The 21,361-nt window shown below is 42.3% G+C and overlaps 1 protein-coding gene across 10 annotated transcripts in view; it reads left to right on the plus strand.

Annotated features, from left to right (window-relative positions):
• Positions 1-21,361, plus strand: part of LOC106582844 (band 4.1-like protein 1) — a 102,607-nt gene that overhangs the window by 52,175 nt on the left and 29,071 nt on the right. For all 10 annotated transcript variants that reach the window (XM_014166349.3, XM_014166353.3, XM_045705793.2 and 7 more), the window contains exons 2-6: positions 9,198-9,334; positions 9,806-9,973; positions 13,275-13,379; positions 17,845-17,887; positions 19,249-19,324. In XM_014166349.3, the coding sequence (XP_014021824.1) occupies positions 9,215-9,334; positions 9,806-9,973; positions 13,275-13,379; positions 17,845-17,887; positions 19,249-19,324 (512 nt within the window). In that variant the 5' untranslated portion in view covers positions 9,198-9,214. The remainder of the gene's footprint in view (positions 1-9,197; positions 9,335-9,805; positions 9,974-13,274; positions 13,380-17,844; positions 17,888-19,248; positions 19,325-21,361) is intronic.

Consider the following 21,361-nt stretch of genomic DNA (forward strand, 5'->3'; position numbering starts at 1 on the left):
CTCCACTGAGGTAGTGTGACACTGAATACAACTGGCATCAGACTGGCTCACCGTAGCCCCAGCAGGGTTGGCTCCATTGGGGATACTGCCATCTCGGATAGGCCATGTTTTTCTTGGTAGAGTGTCAGAGGCGAATGCGTCCCTGTGTCCGATGCCTGTCTAAAAGTGTATACCTTGACAGAGTGGAATTATGGGGGAAGACTAGTAGGGATAATGGGCTTTGGCATCCACCACCTCACATTCCTGCATTCATTTAAATAACCCATCCCTCTGGTATCCTGAATAACAAATGTATTGCTGTATGACTATTGATATCAATTATATATAAAGTGAAGCCAATTCAGAAAGAACTTGAGTTCTCGCCTTAGCTGACACATCAGCTAAGATTGTTACTAGCAATCTAATTGGTGCAATCCCCCCTACCTTATTTTGCGATCCATTTAAGCTAACTGGTTCTGCTCACACATCTTGCTGCTACTGCTAGTATGCATTTGCAATTTTTTCTTCCACCACCACCACCTCAGCCTCCACCTGTTAGGTTCTGTTTTCCTGCTTGGGGATTGGTATAGCTTACCGCACTCACTGCTTTTAGGAAATGTTATATATTGACGCTTTGCTTGGGCAGTGAGCTACCCTGAAGGAGCAGAGCCTATATCGCTAAGACATTCTTAAATAAACGGTTAAACATATTTCTAGTTGGTGTTTCCTTTCTGAAATGTAGTTTTATGTGACCTGTCTGTATCACACAAAGGAATTAGGATGCAATTTCTGTTGTAGGTGCAATTGATATAGCAACTGCGATATACAAAGCAATTAAAACGCAATTGAAATTGCATGCAACATCCAACCCTGTCATACATCACATTATGGCTTCATTAATGATTTGTTTATCCAAACATTTGGTAATTGCAACAGCAGCAATATAGACAAAATGCTGGCTGTACAATTTAGCTAGCTAGCCAAAATGTTACCTATTTGCCAACCATATTTTACCAAGCTAGCTAACTATCTAGCGATGAGCTAAGCTAGCTAGCAAGTGCAGTTCATGTTGGAAAATTTGGGTTGAAACTGGACAGAGAAAGGTCTGGGTTCACTTTTAAAATGAATTTTGTTGATTGCCAGACCATGTACATAAACCATGACTAGCCATGGTGTCTTGAATGTTTTATACATTTCCCATTTGGGGTCTCTTTTGTCATGGTTTGCAGCAGCACTGGCAGCTATGTTGACATGACAACTGATGAGTCATGTAAACGTTTTTCTGCTCACTGATTGGACATTGCATACAGTCAGTTGTTATATCAGTTATTCATGTTATAGTTAGCATAGCTTACTCAATATGTTTAGATAATGACTAGGGCTGTTGTGGTGACCGTATTACCACCACACTGGCAGTCGAGTCTTGACGAAGTCAAATTCCATGTGACCGTTGTGTCACGGTAATCTGCTTTTATGCACTCTGCACATGTGTTGGTAGAATGTATATGGCGCCGACAGACATGACTGCTCTGCTTCTAGCTCTTAAGCAACTTTGCAGTATTTAGTTTTTTTGTGTGTTATGTCTTACATTATTAGCCTAGAATGTTTTTTTTTTGCTTTATTACATACAGCCAGAAATAACCTTTGGATATCAGAGCAACAGTGACTATCCAGCATTAAGTCCAGAAATATGACTTTCCCAAATTGGAACCTATGTTCGTACCCCCAGGGCAATTGAACTTATCCCAGAGGCTGCTCCAAGACACCGCCGGCAGAGAAGAGGTATTCAGAGTGGACTTCTAGTCCCTCCACCGCTTCCAAGTATTTTACTTGCTTATGTTCAGTCCTTCCAGAGAGACATCAGGGACTGCAACATACTCTGTTTCCCAGAATCTTGGCTCTCTCTGAATATACTGTCCACGTCCATACAGCCAGCGGGGTTCTCAGTACATCGCGCAGACAGGAATAAAGAACTCACCGGGAAGAAGAAAGGCAGTGGTGTATGTTTCATGATGTTTCATGACAGGAACTCAAGTCCTTTTTTTTTTTTTTTTTCACTCGACCTAGAATGTCTCACAATCAACCGTATTACCTCCCAAGATAATTCTCTTCAGTTATAGTCACAGCCATGTATTTTCCCCCTCAAGCCAATATCATGATGGACCTCAATGAACTACACTGGACTTTGTGCAAACTGGAAACCATGTATCCTGAGGGCGCATTTATTGTAGATGGGGATTTTAACAAAGCAAACTTGAGGAAAACGCTACCGAAGTTCTATCAACACATTGCCTGTAGTACTCGCGCTACAAGAACTCTCGACCATTGTTACTCTCCCTTCCGGGATGGCTACAAAGCCCTCCCGCCCTCTCTTCAGCAAATCAGATCACAACTCGATTCTGCTCCTCCCTTCCAATAGGAAGAAACTCAAACAGGAAGTACCCGTGCTAAGGTCTATTCAACGCTGGTCTGTCCATTCAGAATCCATGCTTCAAGATTGACTTTATCACACAGACTGGGAAATGTTCCGGGTTGCCTCTGAGAATAACATGACATATACATGGACACGGTGACTGAGTTCATCAGGAAATGTATAGGGGATGTTGTTCCCACTGTGACTATTAAAACCTACCCAAACCAAAAACCGTGGATAGATGGCAGCATTAGCGCAAAACAAAGTACGAACCACCGCATTTAACCAAGGTGACTGGGAATATGGTTGAATACAAACAGTGTAATTATTCCCTCAGTAATGCTATCAAACAGGCAAAACGTCAGAGACAAAGTGGGGTCGCAATTCAACGGCTCAGACACTAGCCATATGTGGCAGGGTCTACAGACGGATTAGTAAGGGAAAACCAGCCACGTCGCGGACACTGATGTCTTGCTCCCGGACAAGCTAAAGACCTTCTTCGCTCGCTTTGAGGATGGCACAGTGCCACCGATGTGGTCCACTCCCACGGACTGTGGGCTCTCATTTTCTGTGCCCAATGGGAGTAAGACATTTAAGCATGTTAACCTCTTGGGGCTATGTGGGACGCTAGCGTGCCACCCGTGGTGCACCCTATCAACAGCAGGTGCATTTCAAGAGCGGCAAATTTGAAACCAAATAAATGTCAAAATTCAAATTTTTCAAACATACAACTATCTTACACCCTTTGAAAGATAAACATCTCCTTAATCTAACCACGTTGTCCGATTTCAAAAAGGTTTTACGGCGAAAGCATAAAGTTAGATTATGTTAGGAGAGTACATTGACAATAGCTGTGTGTAATGTTTTGTCAATTCAAAGACAGGCGTCACCAAAACCATAAAACCAGCTAAAATGATGCACTAACCTTTGACAATCTCCATCAGATGACACTCCTAGGACATTATGTTAGACAATGCATGCATTTTTAGTTCTATCAAGTTCATATTTATATCCAAAAACAGCGTTTTACTATGGCGTTGATGTTCAGGAAATCATTTCCCTTCAATAACCGGCAGTCAAGTCAGCACCACAAATTAAATAATTAAAATGAGAAAACATTGGTAAAATATTATATTGTCATTTAAAGAATTATAGATTTACATCTCTTGAACGCAAAATGAACCCTAAGTCACTGTGTGTTAGATAGGCAATGACTTGAAAAGACGACAAGCATCAGATTTCCCACTTCCTGGTTGGATTTTTCTCAGCTTATGCCTGCCATGTGAGTTCTGTTATACCCACAGACATCATTCAAACAGTTTTAGAAACTTCAGAGTGTTTCTATCCAAATCTACTAATAATATGCAAATATTTGACTCTGGGCCCGAGTATTAGGCAGTTTACTCTGGGCACGCTTTTCATCTGAAATCGAAAATACTGCTCCCTATACCTTACAAAGCTAAGTTCCTGACTTATGTCTTGAGATAATTTTTCAATATATCCACATAATTTTTTTACCTCATGATGCCATCTATTTTGTGAAGTGCACCAGTCCCTCCTGCAGCAAAGCACCCCCACAACACGATGCTGCCACCCCCATTCTTCACGGTTGGGATGGTGTTCTTCGGCTTGCAAGCCTCCCCCTTTTTCCTCCAAACATAAAGATGGTCATTATGGCCAAACAGTTCTATTTTTGTTTCATCAGACCAGAGGACATTTCTCCAAAAGTACTATCTTTGTCCCCATGTTCAGTTGCAAACCGTAGTCTGGCTTTTTTATGGCGGTTTTGGAGCAGTGGCTACTTCCTTGCTGAGCGGCCTTTCAGGTTATGTTGATATAGGACTCATTTTTACTGTGGTATAGATACTTTTGTACCTGTTTCCTCCAGTATCTTCACAAGGTCCTTTGCTGTTGTTCTGGGATTGATTTGCACTTCTCGCATCAAAGTACGTTCATCTCTAGGAGACAATGTGTCTCCTTCCTGAGCGGTATGACGGCTGCGTGGTCCCATGGTGTTTATACTTGCGTACTATTGTTTGTACAGATGAACGTGCTACCTTCAGGCATTTGGAAATTGCTCCCAAGGATGAACCAGACTTGTGGAGGTCTACAATTTATTCTCTGAGGTCTTGGCTGATTTCTTTTGATTTTCCCATGATGTCAAGCAAAGGTAGGCCTTGAAATACATCCACAGGTACACCTCCAATTGACTCAAATGATGTCAATTAGCCTATCAGAACCTTCTAAAGCCATGACATAATTTTCTGGAATTTTCCAAGCTGTTTAAAGGCACAGTCAACTTAGTGTATGTAAACTTCTGACCCACTGGAATTGTGATACAGTGAATTATACGTGAAATAATCTGTCTGTAAACAATTGTTGGAAAAATGACTTGTGTCATGCATGAAGTAGATGTCCTAACCGACTTGCCAAAACTATAGTTTGTTAACAAGAAATTTGTGGAGTGGTTGAAAAACAAGTTTTAATGACCTCAACTTATGTGTATGTAAACCTCCGACCTCAACTGTATATACTGTACTCTACTGTATTTTAGTCAGTGCCACTCCGATGTTGCTCGTCCTAATATTTATATATTTCTGAATTCCATTCTTTTACTTTTAGATTTGTGTCTGTTGTGAATTGTTAGATACTACTGTACTGTTGGAGCTACGAACACAAGCATTTCCCTTCACCCGCTTTAACATCTGCTAAATATGTGTGTGTGACCAATAAAATTTGATTTGATTTAGTACCCAGCTCGTTAACAACCATTAGGTTGCTAATACCCTGGTACTCACCACTCTGACATCAATGAAAATGCAATAGAATATTACATCAAACACTGATCATCAAAACAGTATGATCCTTTTAAAACTCACCTCACTTTGATGATCATTTTGAAGAAAGAAGATCAACAACAGGTTGACAATTTGTGGAAAACATGGTCTGAATTAAAATGTTTGTTTCTTTATACAAACGCCTCATTTAAGTGATAATGCCCTAGAAGCTGGTGTTTGGCGGATATATTGGCACATGTGTTGTTAGGACCGAGACGACTAAGTCGAGGCAAACCATGCCAATATATCCTCCAAACACCGGCTTTGAGGTCATTATTACTTTTATACAACAGGTTACCCACATATTCAAATAACGATTGACATTTGTTTTGATGAAAAAGTTATTTTGATTCATTTATTCATGCTATTTCATCCTTCCACAAGATATAGACATAAATCTAGGGTTGCTAAGGCTGGTTGTTCATTCTATTGGTTCGGTTGCCAGAGACGTAACCCGGTAGTTCAGTCTTTTTGTTCTGTATCTATGGACACGACCCAGTCATTCTTTTTAAATGTTCCATTGCCATACTGGGTGGAAACATTCTTATCCCTTGCTTGCTAGCTAGTCAACTACCGCTAAATTACAGTCACGTCAAAAATCCACCAGAATAACAGCAAAGTAGCTGCATTTGCGTTTGTTTAAGGTGTTTTCTAGTGACATTTATTTGGATACATCCATAAAAAGGATGCCCTGATTTTGCCTGGCATAGAAAATGTCCTCTCTCATCAGGACGCTATTGTTCAGAGGAGCTAGCCAACACAACTAACACAATCACTTGAAACTGAAGCTGGAAAGACAACAAACTAGCTGCACTTCATTTAGTTTGACCTGTTTTCTATTAATAGTTCTTTGTATATATCCATAAAAATGATGCTGATTTATGATTTCGACTGGCTGAGAAAAGCTGCCTACCAGTCTGTCTCATCCCGATACGTTCATTAATATGGGGCAGCTGGAGATCGAATTTGAATATTGAAGGAATGTTGCAAATGTTGGACAGACAGACAGCAACGTTTATACAAATCTCCGCTGTTGAAAACTAAATGTTAGTCTAAAAGAAATGTGAGATAATGTCTAGATGCTTTTTATAGTGGAGATCAAGTTTATAAATTGCCTGGCTGGGCTGATGAGCCAGTGTGGTCCCGTGTGGCTCAGTTGGTAGAGCATGGTGTTTGCAACGCCAGGGTTGTGGGTTCGATTCCCACGGGGGACCAGTACGGGGGGAAAAAAAGGTTTGAAATGAATGCATTCACTACTGTAAGTCGCTCTGGATAAGAGTGTCTGCTAAATGACTAAAATGTTAAAAATTTGTATTGCGTAATCAGATGGAACAGAGTAAATGGGCATTTTAATGTCATAGATTTAGCTGGTGGTAAGTTGTGGAATTTAAATAATTTTTTCTTTATGAAATTGGGGAGAAAAAGGGTTAGTTTCCAATTGGTAGTTACAGTCTTGTCACATCGCTGTAACTCCCGTATGGACTCGGGAGAGGCAAAGGTCGAGAGCCGTGCGTCCTCTTAAACACAACCCAACCAATCCTCACGGCTTCTTGACACAATGCCCGCCCCCGCCTTAGTTACTTTTCACAATGAGGGAATGTTTGGCCTTAACCTGGAAGCCAGCCCCGCCAATGTGTCAGAGGATACACTGTACACCTGGCGACCGTGTCAGCGTGCATGCGCCCGGCCCGCCACAGGAGTTGCTAGAGTGCGATGGGACAAGGACATCCCTGCCGGCCAAACCCTCCCCTATCGACGCTGGGCCAATTGTGTGCCGCCCCATAGGTCTCCCAGTCGCGGCCGGCTGCAACAGAGCCTGACTCAAACAAGGATCTCTAGTGGCACAGCTAGCGATGCGGTGCCTTAGACCACTGCACCACTCGGGAGGTGGAATGTGCTTTTATCCAATCAGCATTCAGGATTAGACCCACCCGTTGTATAAAGTCTAAAAGCCTACCACATATTAAGCACGGCAGAAAACCATTAAACGATGCTGTTGGTTCATTGATTGTGCAGGGCAGCTTACAGAATTAGCCTACAATTATAGTGAATTTGTATTTGATTTTGAATAGCTTAGTAATAGGGCATTTTTTGTATTTTCATAATTAATAAGCTGACACATGACCTTTTAGCTACAGAATATCTCACCACTGTGCGTTTCCATCTCCTGTTCTCTCTCCTTCATCCCTTTCTCCATTACGCAGAGAGAGGGGCTCTCAACAGTTTCATGAAATATGTTTTGCTGTGAAAACATGTTGCTATCGATGTTTCCAAACAGATTTCACTTGGTTTGGCTGCAGGAACAGGGTTGGATAACCCATGGCATACAGAGTTTGGGTGGAATATCACCTGTCGCGCTGGGAGAAGCTGCATGCTCCTCAAACAGTTGTTGATGGATGGAGTGAAAAATAAGTGCATTATTAACCCAGACATTCCCATATGCAATCCCGTGTGAAGCAGAGTTTTGATGGTTGCCACTAATAAGAGGGGGATCCCAGCTGCTACTATATTTATTTCTCAGCTGCTAATATTAATCACAGCTCAGCATGATTGAAATCAAACGGGAAAGCGGCCTCCATTCGCTATTCGAGTGCATACGGATTACATTTATTTTTTTCCCCCTGACTCTGTTCCTGCCCGTTTTGATTATGGGCCATTCTAAATCAAAACTAATTTTACATATTAGTTAAGACAAGATTAAATTGAGAATAGTCTGATGGGTGAAAATATGATCACTTGATGAGAGAACAGCGTGTGCAGCCATAGGCAAGGAACGGAGCGCAAGCTTGTTTTTGCGGTTTTTTGGTTCAAATCATCAATAGCCTATAGTTGCATCACGCAGCCCATATACATTTTGATTTCTTAGACATTCTAAGGTTTGTATCATTCGCAACTGAAGTTGCCAAATACATCTACCCTATAGGACCTGTTTCAAATGATCACTTTTACACTCAAAATATCCTTTCTATTTTATTAAATAATTGCACAGGACTTAAGCATATCTTGTCTGCTAAATGAACTAGCATACAGCCCATGGCATTTCACATAGTCAGATCACATATAGTAAGCCTGTTCTGTTAACCTGAAATACATTTTCATCATATCATAGTGTTTCTTTAGACCTGCCTAAAAAAAAAAAAGATTTATTGTGATGGTGTATATTAAATTGATTTATTTGACTTTTGAAATGTAGATGTTCCAAAGGTGCGCATCAGCAGCTGGTATGCGTGGAGGCCTGGAGATGCTAAACGTGTTTATGTTAATAAACGGTCAGTTACCGTGAGCCCGGCAGTCATTTTGTATGACAAGCTGACAAAATGTCATGACGCCACAGCCCTAGTAATGACCACTACCATTAGTCTTTAGTGAGGATACCTCACTGTTTAATTCTACACGCTCACAATCATAACTCTATTGAAGTTACCAGCGGCTCCTAGAGTTAACAACATTCAGTCCACAATCTTGCATGCAGCTAAATTAATTACAGGACTTTCTCTGTGATTGCATCGTCTCAACTGCTGAAGCACTGCTTGCCTAAATGGAAGACGATTACCTGAATGAGAGATGTCTTAAATGAAGTGAATGTCCTTGATGACAAGGTGGTTTTTAGCAGCCAGTCACCACAGGAAGCAGAACGATGGTGGCGGTCTGCAGCACAGTTTATCTGTTACAGCCTCTGTTTGCTGTATATGGCTCTGGAGGCCAGAGAATAATGGAGGCCAGAGAATAACTGCTACCACTAAAGAGCTGCATCACATTAACCTATGGCATTTTGAAATGTAATTTTGCGATGTCATACCTTGCCATCGCTGCTGCCTGAGAAATACCCAGTTGGTACAGGCACCTACTTGCATACTGTTTGGAAAACTCTCTTTTTGTGTCATGCAGGTCACTTTGCTTTTGTTTTAAGAATTAAACTAAGAATTAAACTATAATGTATTTTTTGTGTGTTTTTTTTTTTTTTTTAGGTTAAGGAGAGGTTGCTATGCCAACAGAGCCTGGCCCTGAGTCAGAGGTGAAGAACGCAGCAGAAGTGTCCTCCCAGCAGAAGGGGGCAGCAGCAGGCATGCAGGACTCTGCTTCAGACGGCAAGATGGCTAAACAGGTACGTAGGAGAGCACAGGAAGTTCAATCTACAGTATAATTAGGGCCTTGTGTTTTTTGTGGTGAGATCACGTGTAATCTTCGTCCTACATCAACCGTTGACAGACATTTACACACATTCAGTGATGTCATAATTATAATGTAAACTATCAAAATAAAGAAAGTCGCACACTCCATATATAAACTCCCAGCAATTTAATGGGTATTTACCAACGTTTCGGCATCACCCTGAGGAAGGCACAGTGATGCCGAAACGTTGATAAATACCCATTCAATTGCTGGGAGTTTATATATGGAGTGTGCGACTTTCTTTATTTTGATAGTTTATAGTTTATTCGCCGTTAGTCAGCACCTCCACACAAACAAATTTTTCTTGGTGTGTGCCAGCTCATGTTTTTTAAAGTCATAATTATAATGGACATCATTAATTTACTTCAAATTTCACCTGTGACTATATAACGTCCCTCTGTAGGACCAGGACTCCAAACTAATCGACGACCACAGGGAAACAGACGACGTGTCAGAGAAGACCACCCCATGCAAGACCCCCAAGTCCCCTCAGAAGACTTCCAAACGGCCAAAGACTGTTCCCTTCAAGGTCACCCTACTGGACACCTCTGACTATGAGGCGGGGATTGAGGTAAGGAATCTCCCCCCAGAGGAGTGCTATGTTTTACTATTGCAGGCCACATTTCCAAGTCCTGGAAGGAACAAGGCAAAATATGTTTGTGTGGTTTTACCAGCAGATGCAACTAGTTTCTTTACTTTCGGACGTTATGTCTTTGTTGTGATTATGTTATAGAGCTGCAGAGTGCAGATAAAGCCGGCATAAAGCAGATGACAGACAGGGTGTCATGTTGGGAGCTCTCCGTGGGGCAAGGGTAATGCAAGGTTATACCATTCTCTGCCACAGACACACATTCCAATCATTAGGATTAGTGACACAGAGAATATAGTGAAGGAAAAGCAGGCTCTCTCGCTTACAATGGCTGTTATTACAGCTCCATCACCAAAAAAGACGTCTTCATGCTGGTAGAGAATGGTCACTGTAGTCAGGATCCTCTCCCTGGCTAATCTGTACCAGCCTACCTTTTAGCAATGCAGATGTATTTACATACACTAGTGTTACTTTCAATTGTATTTGGTTGCACAAAAACAGTCCACGAGAAGCCGGATGTTAAATACAATTCCATTTCAACTTACTGTGCCGGTGGGCAGGACGGTTGGTCATTATGACGAGAGGGGGGATTAGAGACAAAATCGTATTATTTAAAAATACTTTTCAAACGTGGGCCTGTTGTAGACCCACTTCCCCTCTGCTTATCCCATCTCCAAATAAAAGTCCCCCCCCCAAGTTATAATACGATCGTTTCGATATTTTGTCTCAAATTCCTCCTGTATAGTCCGACATGAGGTAAGCAGAGACGAAGTGGGTCTACAACAGACCCATGTTTGAAAAGTCTATTTTATAATACGATTGTTTAGATGTTTTGTCTCAAATGACCCCCTTCATAAAGACCAACCGTCCTGCCCAAGTAAGTTGAAACGCAATTGTATTTAACTTCCCACGGACTGTTTTTGTGCAACCAAATACAACTGAAAGCAATGCTAGTGCATGTAGAAATGAAAGCACCTAGTGTCAGCCAGGAAGACAGGCTTTGCCACGCCCCACTGCCCTCTCTTCCCTCTTCCATGGCCCCTCCTAGACATAAATATACAACATGGCAGAGCAGAAATACTGGACACTTTGAGGGTCAGAGGATATTTCCCTTTTTGCCACATAAAATCCCTCAACAAAACCCAGTGACAGAACAAATGGAAATCTATGCTCGTTACATTGCGACAAAGGTGCAGTCAAGGAGAAAATAGAATATTGCGTTATCGTGAGCTGCCCTTATAATACTTCATTTAATGCTAAGGTGTGTGCGTTTGTGTGATGTAAGAATCTCAAGAACATTAGCCTCGCTTTCCACCAACCTTTCTCAAAAGAAGAAATAGCAAAAATAGTCAAACAAATACTCTCAAGCCACTCTCAAACCTTTTGTTGCTCTCAACACTGGAAATAAAACTCCACATTATGATTACCAAAGCCTTTATGCAATGAATTGTCCTTTGCTTCCCTTTGTACTTACATTCATTACTACAGAATGATGTACATATCGACCCCCCATTTTACTCATCATATTGACATAACAAGCTGCTGCAGTACAGTGTTTATCCAAACCCCTTACCTCACTCCCGGCTTGCCTCCGACCCCCTTCCGGTGTTTAATTGGTGGGTTGGAATGTCAAGCCAGTCCTATCAAACCTCCTCCATGCTCCAGGAGTTGATAATAATAGCGTTGAGGGAAGGCAGGCACCACTCTGACAATTCTCACTGGAGGAGGTGCCCCATCCAAGGGTTAATTAGCCCGTCTCGTCATGACTGCTTGGCTCTGGCTCCCCAGGGGCTGCAGGGGGAGAGGGGGCCGCACCCTCCCATACTTCCCTCACCCCTTCCTTCAGCTCACTAGGGCATACTCTATCAGGCCATGCATGGATGAGCTGCACTGTGTTGTTGTGCAGAATGGTGCTATTGTTGGCGCCATATGTTTTATAGAATACTTTGTGACTCTGACAATGAGTTTGTTTGTACTCTTTGCCAATACTTAAGTGTGTTACTTTCTCCTGTGTTTCTTTTGTGGGAAAACACTTGTGAGGAAGTTGTCAAGGTGGAGTTGAAGTAATTACACCGTGAAAGAGAGTATCCATGGACAAACACCTCAGTGTCTTAGTCACCGGCGTATTAAGATCAGACCCTACAACCACGTCTATGTCTTCTCTCTACAACCTTGCCATGGGGACGGTGTTGAATGAGATGGGGAGAGTTCATAAGTGCTTCCAGAGTATTATCCCACCATCTTTTCAACCATAATGAGCCAAAGACACACTCCCAGGAAAAGTAATAAATACTGAATACTAAAACTCCTCCTAGCTCTGGCCTTGAGATATTAAGGAACCAAAAACGAGAGGGATGGAGCACACATCTGCATCTGTTTCCCTGGCAACGGTTTGCTCTGTCTCCCTGTCACCGCGGAAACCAGGCTCCAGGGAAAGCGCCGAGCCGCACAGACGCTTACTACCAGGGGAGCAGGACGCACAGCTCACACACACAGCTCACTAGCTACGTACTCCAGGGAAAAGTGTGTGTGTGTGCGCGTGAGTGCTTGTGTGCGTGTATTCAGCAGCACCTTCCACCCATAGTCTGGACTCTGGGATTGAAAGACCGGGGCACCATGTTACTCTGATGGAGTCAGAGTAATGTTATTTTTTTTTATGTGTGAATGTCTTCTTGAATTTACACAATAGTTTTCCCCCTCTATTTGTTAAAGTTACATCAATGTACTGCATATCATCGCTAGAATGATTTGCTAAAGTGCCATCCTATCAGTTGTCTCTCTCCTTTTGACATCTGAGTAGCTTTGATAACTACATTTCCACACTTCTTCAGTCTGTCCTTCACAGGAATGTGACAAGAAGATGAACCATTTGGATAGGGTTGAGTGGCATTGGATATTGCACTGTTTGCAATATCATGCAGAAAGCAATCTTCCTACAATTCAGTGTTAATTTTCCCTGTCAAGTATTTGATCAATTCTGACTGTAACACAGCACTCAAGGGCAGAGCTGTTCTAGCCTGTAGACAGCAACAGATAGCAACTGGTGTCAAGATGGCTTCCCTATCTGGTTGGGGAGAGAGACACATTTTGTTGCGTTGATTGATACATTTGCAGTTACATGACACTCTTAATACACTTCCAAGAATACAAATGTATGCACGTCAACATAACCATGCAGTGTTGTTATGCTTTAATCAGTGAGGCCAGGTCACATGGTCAGAAATCTACTGAACCTTGATTGACCCTTGATTGTAATGACACGTGTGTCTGTGTGTTTCTGCAGAAGCACTGCAAAGGACAGGCCCTGCTGGACAAGGTGTGTGAGCACCTCAACCTCCTGGAGAAGGACTACTTTGGTCTGACATTCAGCGAGGCGGACAGCCAAAAGGTTAGTGCCTTGTCATGTAGCCTCTGTGACCATTCATGTACCCCCTCTCCTTCCTTCTTCTTCTCATGAAATACTGTCTTCGGAACAATCCCCATTCCTCTCAACATAACAACAGAAGACACAGCAGGCTCTGGCAATAGGGAGTCACTCCATTAGGAATTGGAAATGAAAAATGTGCATGCTCAGTCAGATTCAGATCAACAAGCAATTTATACAATTTAAGATAACATGGCGCCCTAAACTCCTAAGAACACATTTGAACACTTAATCATCATCAGCCTACATTAGACAGCCTGATTAGTGCTCCGCTGACGTCTGTACTTTTGAGAAAGGGTAATTGGAGTAGAATGGGTGTAATTATGGTTATTACGCAACTGGCTAAGATTTAGCTCTGAGACCAAATTGAATGGCCATGATAGTCAGCCTGTATTAAGTGGTATTACGGTTGTTTCGAGGATGTGTGTGTTTTGGGTCTACCCTTCCTGTGTACACCTCACCTTCAGGGCAGGTATTGCAAATGGCAGTGATTGTGTAAAGATAGGATTTGGCATGTTGAAAGAGAACGGCCACTAAGGTGAGACAAACACACCCGTCTCCTGTCACTAATAAAAGCTTGTATAGGTCTCAGTAGTTACAGAATGACATGTTGTGACCTGATTTGTCCCAATTGGTTGAGATTTTTGAGCCCGTTCTGTCTGGAGAAGAGAAAGTAGTGTGTGTGTGTGAGGCAAACGTGGTAAATGCTGAAAGATTTATCTCACAGCATACAGTTGAAGTCAGAAGTTTAATACACCTTAGCCAAATACATTTAAACTCAGTTTTTCACAATTCCTGACATTTAATCCCAGTAAAAATTCCCTGTCTTAGATCAGCTAGAATCACCACTTTATTTTAAGAATGTGAAAAACTCAGTTTATTAGGTATACCACTCCATTCACCAAACTGGTTTGCTCCTACAAACAGTGATTCACGTGGCCATGGCTTGATACAGTTGAAGTCGGAAGTTTACATACACCTTAGACAAATACATTTAAACTCAGTTTTCACAAATTCCCTGTCAAATTCCCTGTTTTAGGTCAGTTAGGATCACCACTTTATTTTAAGAATGTGAAATGTCAGACTAATAGTAGAGAGAATGATTTATTTCAGCTTTTATTTCTTTCATCACATTCCCAGTGGGTCAGAAGTTTACATACACTCAATTAGTATTTGGTAGCATTGCCTTTAAATTGTTTAACTTGGGTCAAACGTTTCGGGTAGCCTTCCACAAGCTTCCCACAATAAATTGGGTGAATTTTGGCCCATTCCTCCTGACAGAGCTGGTGTAACTGAGTCAGGTTTGTAGGCCTCCTTGCCACACACACTCTTTTTCAGTTCTGCCCACAAATGTTCTATAGTATTGAGGTCAGGCCTTTGTGATGGCCACTCCAATACCTTGACTTTGTTGTCCTTAAGCCATTTTGCCACAACTTTGGAAGTATGCTTGGGGTCATTGTCCATTTGGAAGACCCATTTGCGACCAAGCTTTAACTTCCTGACAGATGTCTTCAGATGTTGCTTCAATATATCACTGAATTTTCCTTCCAATTATCCACATAACCTAATATCCACAGAATTCTCCTTGGCAAGTCTGTTAGATGTCCTAAACGACTTGGCAAAACTATAGTTTGTTAACAAGAAATTTGTGGAGTGGTTTAAAAACGAGTTTTAATGACTCCAACCTAAGTGTTTGTAAACTTCCGACTTCAACTGTAGGTACCTCTGAGAGAAGGTAGGCCCCCTCTTCAATACCAGGCATATCTGAGGGCAGCCTTTACTGTCTGGGGTCCTCGGTGACTCTAAGCCAAACAATACTTGATTGAAATGTCTTCCTCAAACTCCTCTCTGCCTCTCTTTGAGAATATTATGCCCACACCATTTGGGGAGAACATCTATTGTGTTTATGATTGCTTTGTGAACTTTGACTGCAGTGCATCCTGGCAGCAGAACGGTGAGAACAGTTGCTATTCCTGCTGGACTGCTCTACAGAGAGGAGACAAATGAGACAGTGCCTTTTAGTTATTGAGTGGTATTTGGCCCAGGCCGACATCAGAGAGATTCAGGAGGATAATAAATGACTGCTGTTGATTATGGTGCTTAGCACGCTGATTAAACACCAGAGGACCTCACTTGGGTTGTGTGTGAGTGAGAGCTTGTTAGTGTCTGTGTGAGTGGATTTCAGTTCATTAAATGCAAACCTCATCGGCCAAGTTGTGTGCGTGAGCGCTGCAAAATAATTTCACCCACACCAAGAGCTAAAATAGAATTTGGTTCTATTTGAGACATACCACACGCTGCAAGTCCCCTCCTTATTGGATATCAGTAAGATACAAACCCACGTTGATGCTTGTTTGACAAACAAGGAGAGATTAATTCAAGAACTAACTAAAAACTAACTAGGTTTCTCTTTTTATGTGTGGATTAATCGTCGGAGTAGAGAAACACGATTTTATATGTCTCTGGGTCAAAATTCTACAAAGAACCATCTAAAAAGAGGAACATGTGCATAACAGGTAAAATAACAACCCAATGTTTATCTCTAAGGACAAACCAGGCCCCCAGTGTCCGGTCTGGAGCGTGACGCCCAGAGCTCTGCTGGTTGGCTACTGCGTAGCATGCTAGAGGTGCCAAAAGCCCTGGTCTGCCCTAGAAAGCCTATGTAAATTACAATCACCAGAATGGCCAAACAATGTTTTTTTAGACGGCCATTTTGGCCTGTAAAATGTGTTTATTATGATCAAGTTTGATCCTCACAGTGAATTATTTGAAAGTTCGCTACAAATCGAGATATTTAATTAAATAGTGATCCATTCTGACTACTACATTTGTGACTTGGACCACCTGGATTTGGTCTTCTGTAGCAAAATTAGAAAATTCGTTTTATTTTTACATTGGATTAAAGTAGAGACTCAGAGCTACAAAATAGTATATCATACACTGCATTTTTGAGGAAGAATGGGAAAGTAATTCTGCTTTGAAAGTTGATAAACTTGTTTACTCACTTTTGAGAAAATGGCCTTTGAATGTTCTGGTATCTAGTGAAGAGCTCTTCTTTGTCTACACCCATTCAGCATCGTTCACACCCCCTTAAGCTTTAGCCCCACCCATCTCCTTTCGCTCTCGGAGAGTTCAGAGCGCACACTTGATGCTCTGGCCGATGATTTGTTTACCTCTGGATAACATGAAAATATGCTAACCAGCTCTGCTGGCAACAATTATATTACGTTTTTTTGCCGACGTTTACTGACACCGGCCATATTTAACGGGTTTTGTACACTTTAGCTAAGACATGTAGCTAGCTAGGTAAATGATGAACCTAGCTAGGTAAACAACGTGTAAGATCAGACACGTCACGTAACATTATCTAACGAGCCAGCCAGCAAACGTTAGCTAGTTAAACAACAATGAACATAGTGCAAAATCATGCCGTTACTATCCTGCATGAATCTGCTGGGAGCTAACCAACCAGGTTCCATGTTAGCTAGCTAACATTAGGCTCTAACTAGCAAAGCAAACAGTTCTGGGATACTAATAATAACGTCATACACATAACATCAGCTAGGGAGCCAGCCAGCTAATGTTAAGGTTCGGAAAAGGGTTAGGGTTAGCTAAAATGCTAAAATTGTCCCTGATGCAACTAACATATCTAGCTACAACCAGGCCTGCCCTGAGAACAGACTTGGTTTCCATTAATGCGATGCTGCGAAATTGGCAGGAACACTCATGGTTTTCCAAAGATAGTATTGGAGACTGCGGTGCTGTTTCAACCTATTCCACTCCTGATTTTACAGTGATAGAGTGATACTGTAGCTGCTGCCAAAAAGACTTTCAACATTATTCAGCAGCTGGGATGTGCCACTCAGGCTCAGAAAGCTGGGAAGCTCACTGTCAGTGGTCAGGCACATGGCTGCCTGCACTATTATCCATGCAATAGGCGTATTCACACTTCCTGTTCAACTAACAGCACATGAGCATGGTGTGATTGTCAAAGAGCAGGCCATGACCTGAGAGATTTCACAAGGGACAAGAGGGTGTGCATTGAATGAGAAAGCGTTATCAACACAAGGCAGGAAGGAGAGTAGCTGTACAAAACTGTGCCTCTTGTGGCGAACGATGTCAATGTACATATCTGGTGTGATACGAGCTAGGATAACTGGCCGGTGGTAATTCACTGTCAAAATGGGCTGCCAGATGCTGGGACTGACACTCTCATTTCCTCATACTGAAAGTCTCAGTGGGGGAGGGTTCCTCCTGCTTCCTCCCTCTCCTCCTCATTCCATTGAACCATATGTACAGTGATGGCTTTCACTAGAAACACCATTTGCAATTAGAGCTGCGTAGTGAATCAGAGCATGGCAACAGGGTGTGCATTAGCCACGTCTCTCACAGACGCCTGTGAATGCTCTCTCTTCTGTCTGTCCTTCAGAATTGGTTGGACCCCTCCAAGGAGATCAAGAAGCAGATGCGCAGTGAGTATCCTTGGCCCACACGTAGTATACGCAGCACATTGCACAGACACATCACACCCACACACAGCGACCGAAAACACAGTTATTATTCAAATACTGTTTGTTTGTAAATGGAATCTGCTAAGTACTTATGCAGTAGAATGAGAAGCTGTAGGTCCATTTAAGACAATATAATGACTTTATGTTTAGTATAAGCATGTTTCTATGCTATTGTTGTAGCCTTTTGCCGTAATTAAATGTTCTCGGACACTTTTATTGGTGATTTGGCTATGTCATACATGGGTCACACACAGGTAGAATCAGGAATTCCCCAAGGAAGCTGTCTAGTCCCCTTACTTTTTCAATCTTAACTAACAACATGCCATTGGCTTTGAGTAAAGCCAATGTGTCTATGTATGCGGATGACTCAACACTTTACATGTCAGCTACTACAGCGACTGAAATGTCTGCAACACAGAATGTGTGGCAAGGAATAAATTGGTGCTAAATATTTAAAAAACTAAAAGCATTGTATTTGGGACAAATCATTCACTAAACCCTAAACCTCAACTAAATCTTGTAATAAATAATGTGGAAATTTAGCAAGATGAGGTGACTAAACTGCTTGACGTAACCCTGGATTGTAAACTGTCATGGTCAAAACATATTGATACAACAGTAGCTAAGATGGGGAGAAGTCTGTCCATAATAAAGCACTGCTCTGCCTTCTTAACAACACTATAAACAAGGCGAGTCCTACAGGCCCTAGCTTTCTCACACCTAGACTACTGTTCAGTTGTGTGGTCAGGTGCCGCAAAGAGGGACTTAGGAAAATTACAATTGGCTCAGAACAGGGCAGCACGAACGTACACAGAGAGCTAACATTAATAATATGCATGTCAATCTCTCCTGGCTCAAAGTGGAGGAGAGTGACTTCATCACTACTTGTTTTTGTAAGGTATTGACATGTTTAATTCCTGTCTGAACTACTGGCACACAGCTCGGACACCCATGCATACCCCACAAGACATGCCACCAGAAAGGAGTCTTCACAGTCCCCAAGTCTAGTACATACTATGGGAGGCGCACAGTACTACATAGAGCCTTGACTACATGGAACTCTATTCCACATCATGGGTTTTGTGTTGTAGATATGTGGTAGTAGAGTAGGGGCCTGAGGGCACACACTTAATGTGTTGTGCAATCTGTTGTGAATGTATTGTAATGTTTTTAAAATGGTATAACTGCCTTAATTTTGCTGGACCCCAGGAATAGTAGCTGCTGCTAATGGAGGTCCATTATAAATACAAATACATCACCTCAGTAATAGATGTCCAGTCAACATGGGCAGTAAACTCATCCCCTCTCCTCTCTGTCCTCAGCTGCTCCCTGGCACTTTGCCTTCTCTGTCAAGTTCTACCCTCCAGACCCCTCCCAGCTCACAGAGGACATCACCAGGTACTGTGGTCCAGCAGGGCAGCATGAAGAGGCACCCATATCATTTTCACACTGTATAAAAATTCAGATCATTAGGTACACCACTCCATTCACCAAAATGGTTTGCTCCTACAAACAGTGATTCACGTGGCCATGGCTTGATACAGTTGAAGTCGGAAGTTTACATACACCTTAGCTAAATACGTTTAAACTCAGTTTTCACAAATTCCCTGTCAAATTCCCTGTGAAATGTGAAATGTCAGACTAATAGTAGAGAGAATTATTTATTTCAACTTTTATTTCTTTCATCACATTCCCACTGGGTCAGGAGTTTACATACACTCAATTAGTATTTGGTAGCATTGCCTTTAAATTGTTTTACTTGGGTCAGGAGTTTGGGAAAAAACGGATTCAGGCTACTAATAATACAGATTTAATAGGGCCCTATATAAAGTATACACACACACACACACACACACACACATATATATATATATATATATATATATGAATCTGAATACTTTCCGAATGCACTAATATATATATTATATATATATTAGTGCATTCGGAAAGTATTCAGACCCCTTCACCTTTTCACATTTTGTTACGTTACAGCCTTATTCTAAAATGGATTCAATTGTTGTTTTTTCTCATGAATCTACACACAATATCCCATAATGACAAAGAAAAAACTGTTTTTTTTATTTTGCAAAAATAAAAACTGAAATATCACATTTACATAAGTATTCAGACCCTTTACTCAGTGCTTTGTTGAAGCACCTTTTGATTACAGCCTCGAGCCTTCTTGGGTATGACACTACAAGCTTGGCACACCTGTGTTTGGGGAGTTTATCCCATTCTTCTCTGCAGATCCTCTCAAGCTCTGTCAGGTTGGATGGGGAGCGTCGCTGCACAGCTATTTTCAGGTCTCTCCAGAGATGTTCAATCGGATTCAAGCCCGGACTCTGGCTGGCCCACTCAAGGACATTCAGAGACTTGTCCCGAAGCCACTCCTGCATTGTCTTGGCTGTTTGCTTTAGGTCTTTGTCCTGTTGGAAGGTGAACCTTCACCCTAGTCTGAGGTCCTAAGTGCTCTGGAGCAGGTTTTCGTCAAGGATCTCTTTGCAATTTGCTCCGTTCATCTTTACCTCGATCCTGACTAGTCTCCCAGTCCCTACCGCTGAAAAACATCCCCACAGCATGATGCTGCCACCACCATGCTTCACTGTAGGGATGGTATTGGCCAGGTGATTAGCGGTGCCTTGTTTCCTCCAGACGTGATGCTTGGCATTCAGGCCAAAGAGTTCAATCTTGGTTTCATCAGACCAAAGAATCTTGTTTCTCATGGTCTGAGAGTCCTTTAGGGGCCTTTTGGCAAATTCCAAGTGCGCTGTCATGTGCCTTTTACTGAGGAGTGGCTTCCGTCTGACCACTTTACCATAAAGGCCTGATTGGTGGAGTGCTGCAGAGATGGTTGTCCTTCTGGAAGGTTCTCCTATCTCCACAGAGGAACTCTGGAGCTCTGTCAGAGTGACCATCGGGTTGTGAATGAAGCTTCACCATGGAGCTGTGAAGGGAACGGCACCTCCATACCTTCAGGCTCTGATCAGGCCCTACACCCAAACAAGGGCACTGCGTTCATCCACCTCTGGCCTGCTGGCCCCCCTACCTCTGAGGAAGCACAGTTCCCGCTCAGCCCAGTCAAAACTGTTCGCTGCTCTGGCACCCCAATGGTGGAACAAGCTCCCTCACGACGCCAGGACAGCGGAGTCAATCACCACCTTCCGGAGACACCTGAAACCCCACCTCTTTAAGGAATACCTAGGATAGGATAAAGTAATCCTTCTAACCCCCCCCCTTAAAAGATTTAGATGCACTATTGTAAAGTGGTTGTTCCACTGGATATCATAAGGTGAATGCACCAATTTGTAAGTCGCTCTGGATAAGAGCGTCTGCTAAATGACTTAAATGTAAATGTAATGTAAATGTTCTTGGTCACCTCCCTGACCAAGGCCCTACTCCCCCGATTGCTCAGTTTGGCCGGGCGGCCAGCTCTAG

This window comes from Salmo salar, chromosome 22 (assembly GCF_965601325.2).
Source record: "Salmo salar chromosome 22, fSalSal1, whole genome shotgun sequence".
Classification (NCBI taxonomy): domain Eukaryota; kingdom Metazoa; phylum Chordata; class Actinopteri; order Salmoniformes; family Salmonidae; genus Salmo; species Salmo salar.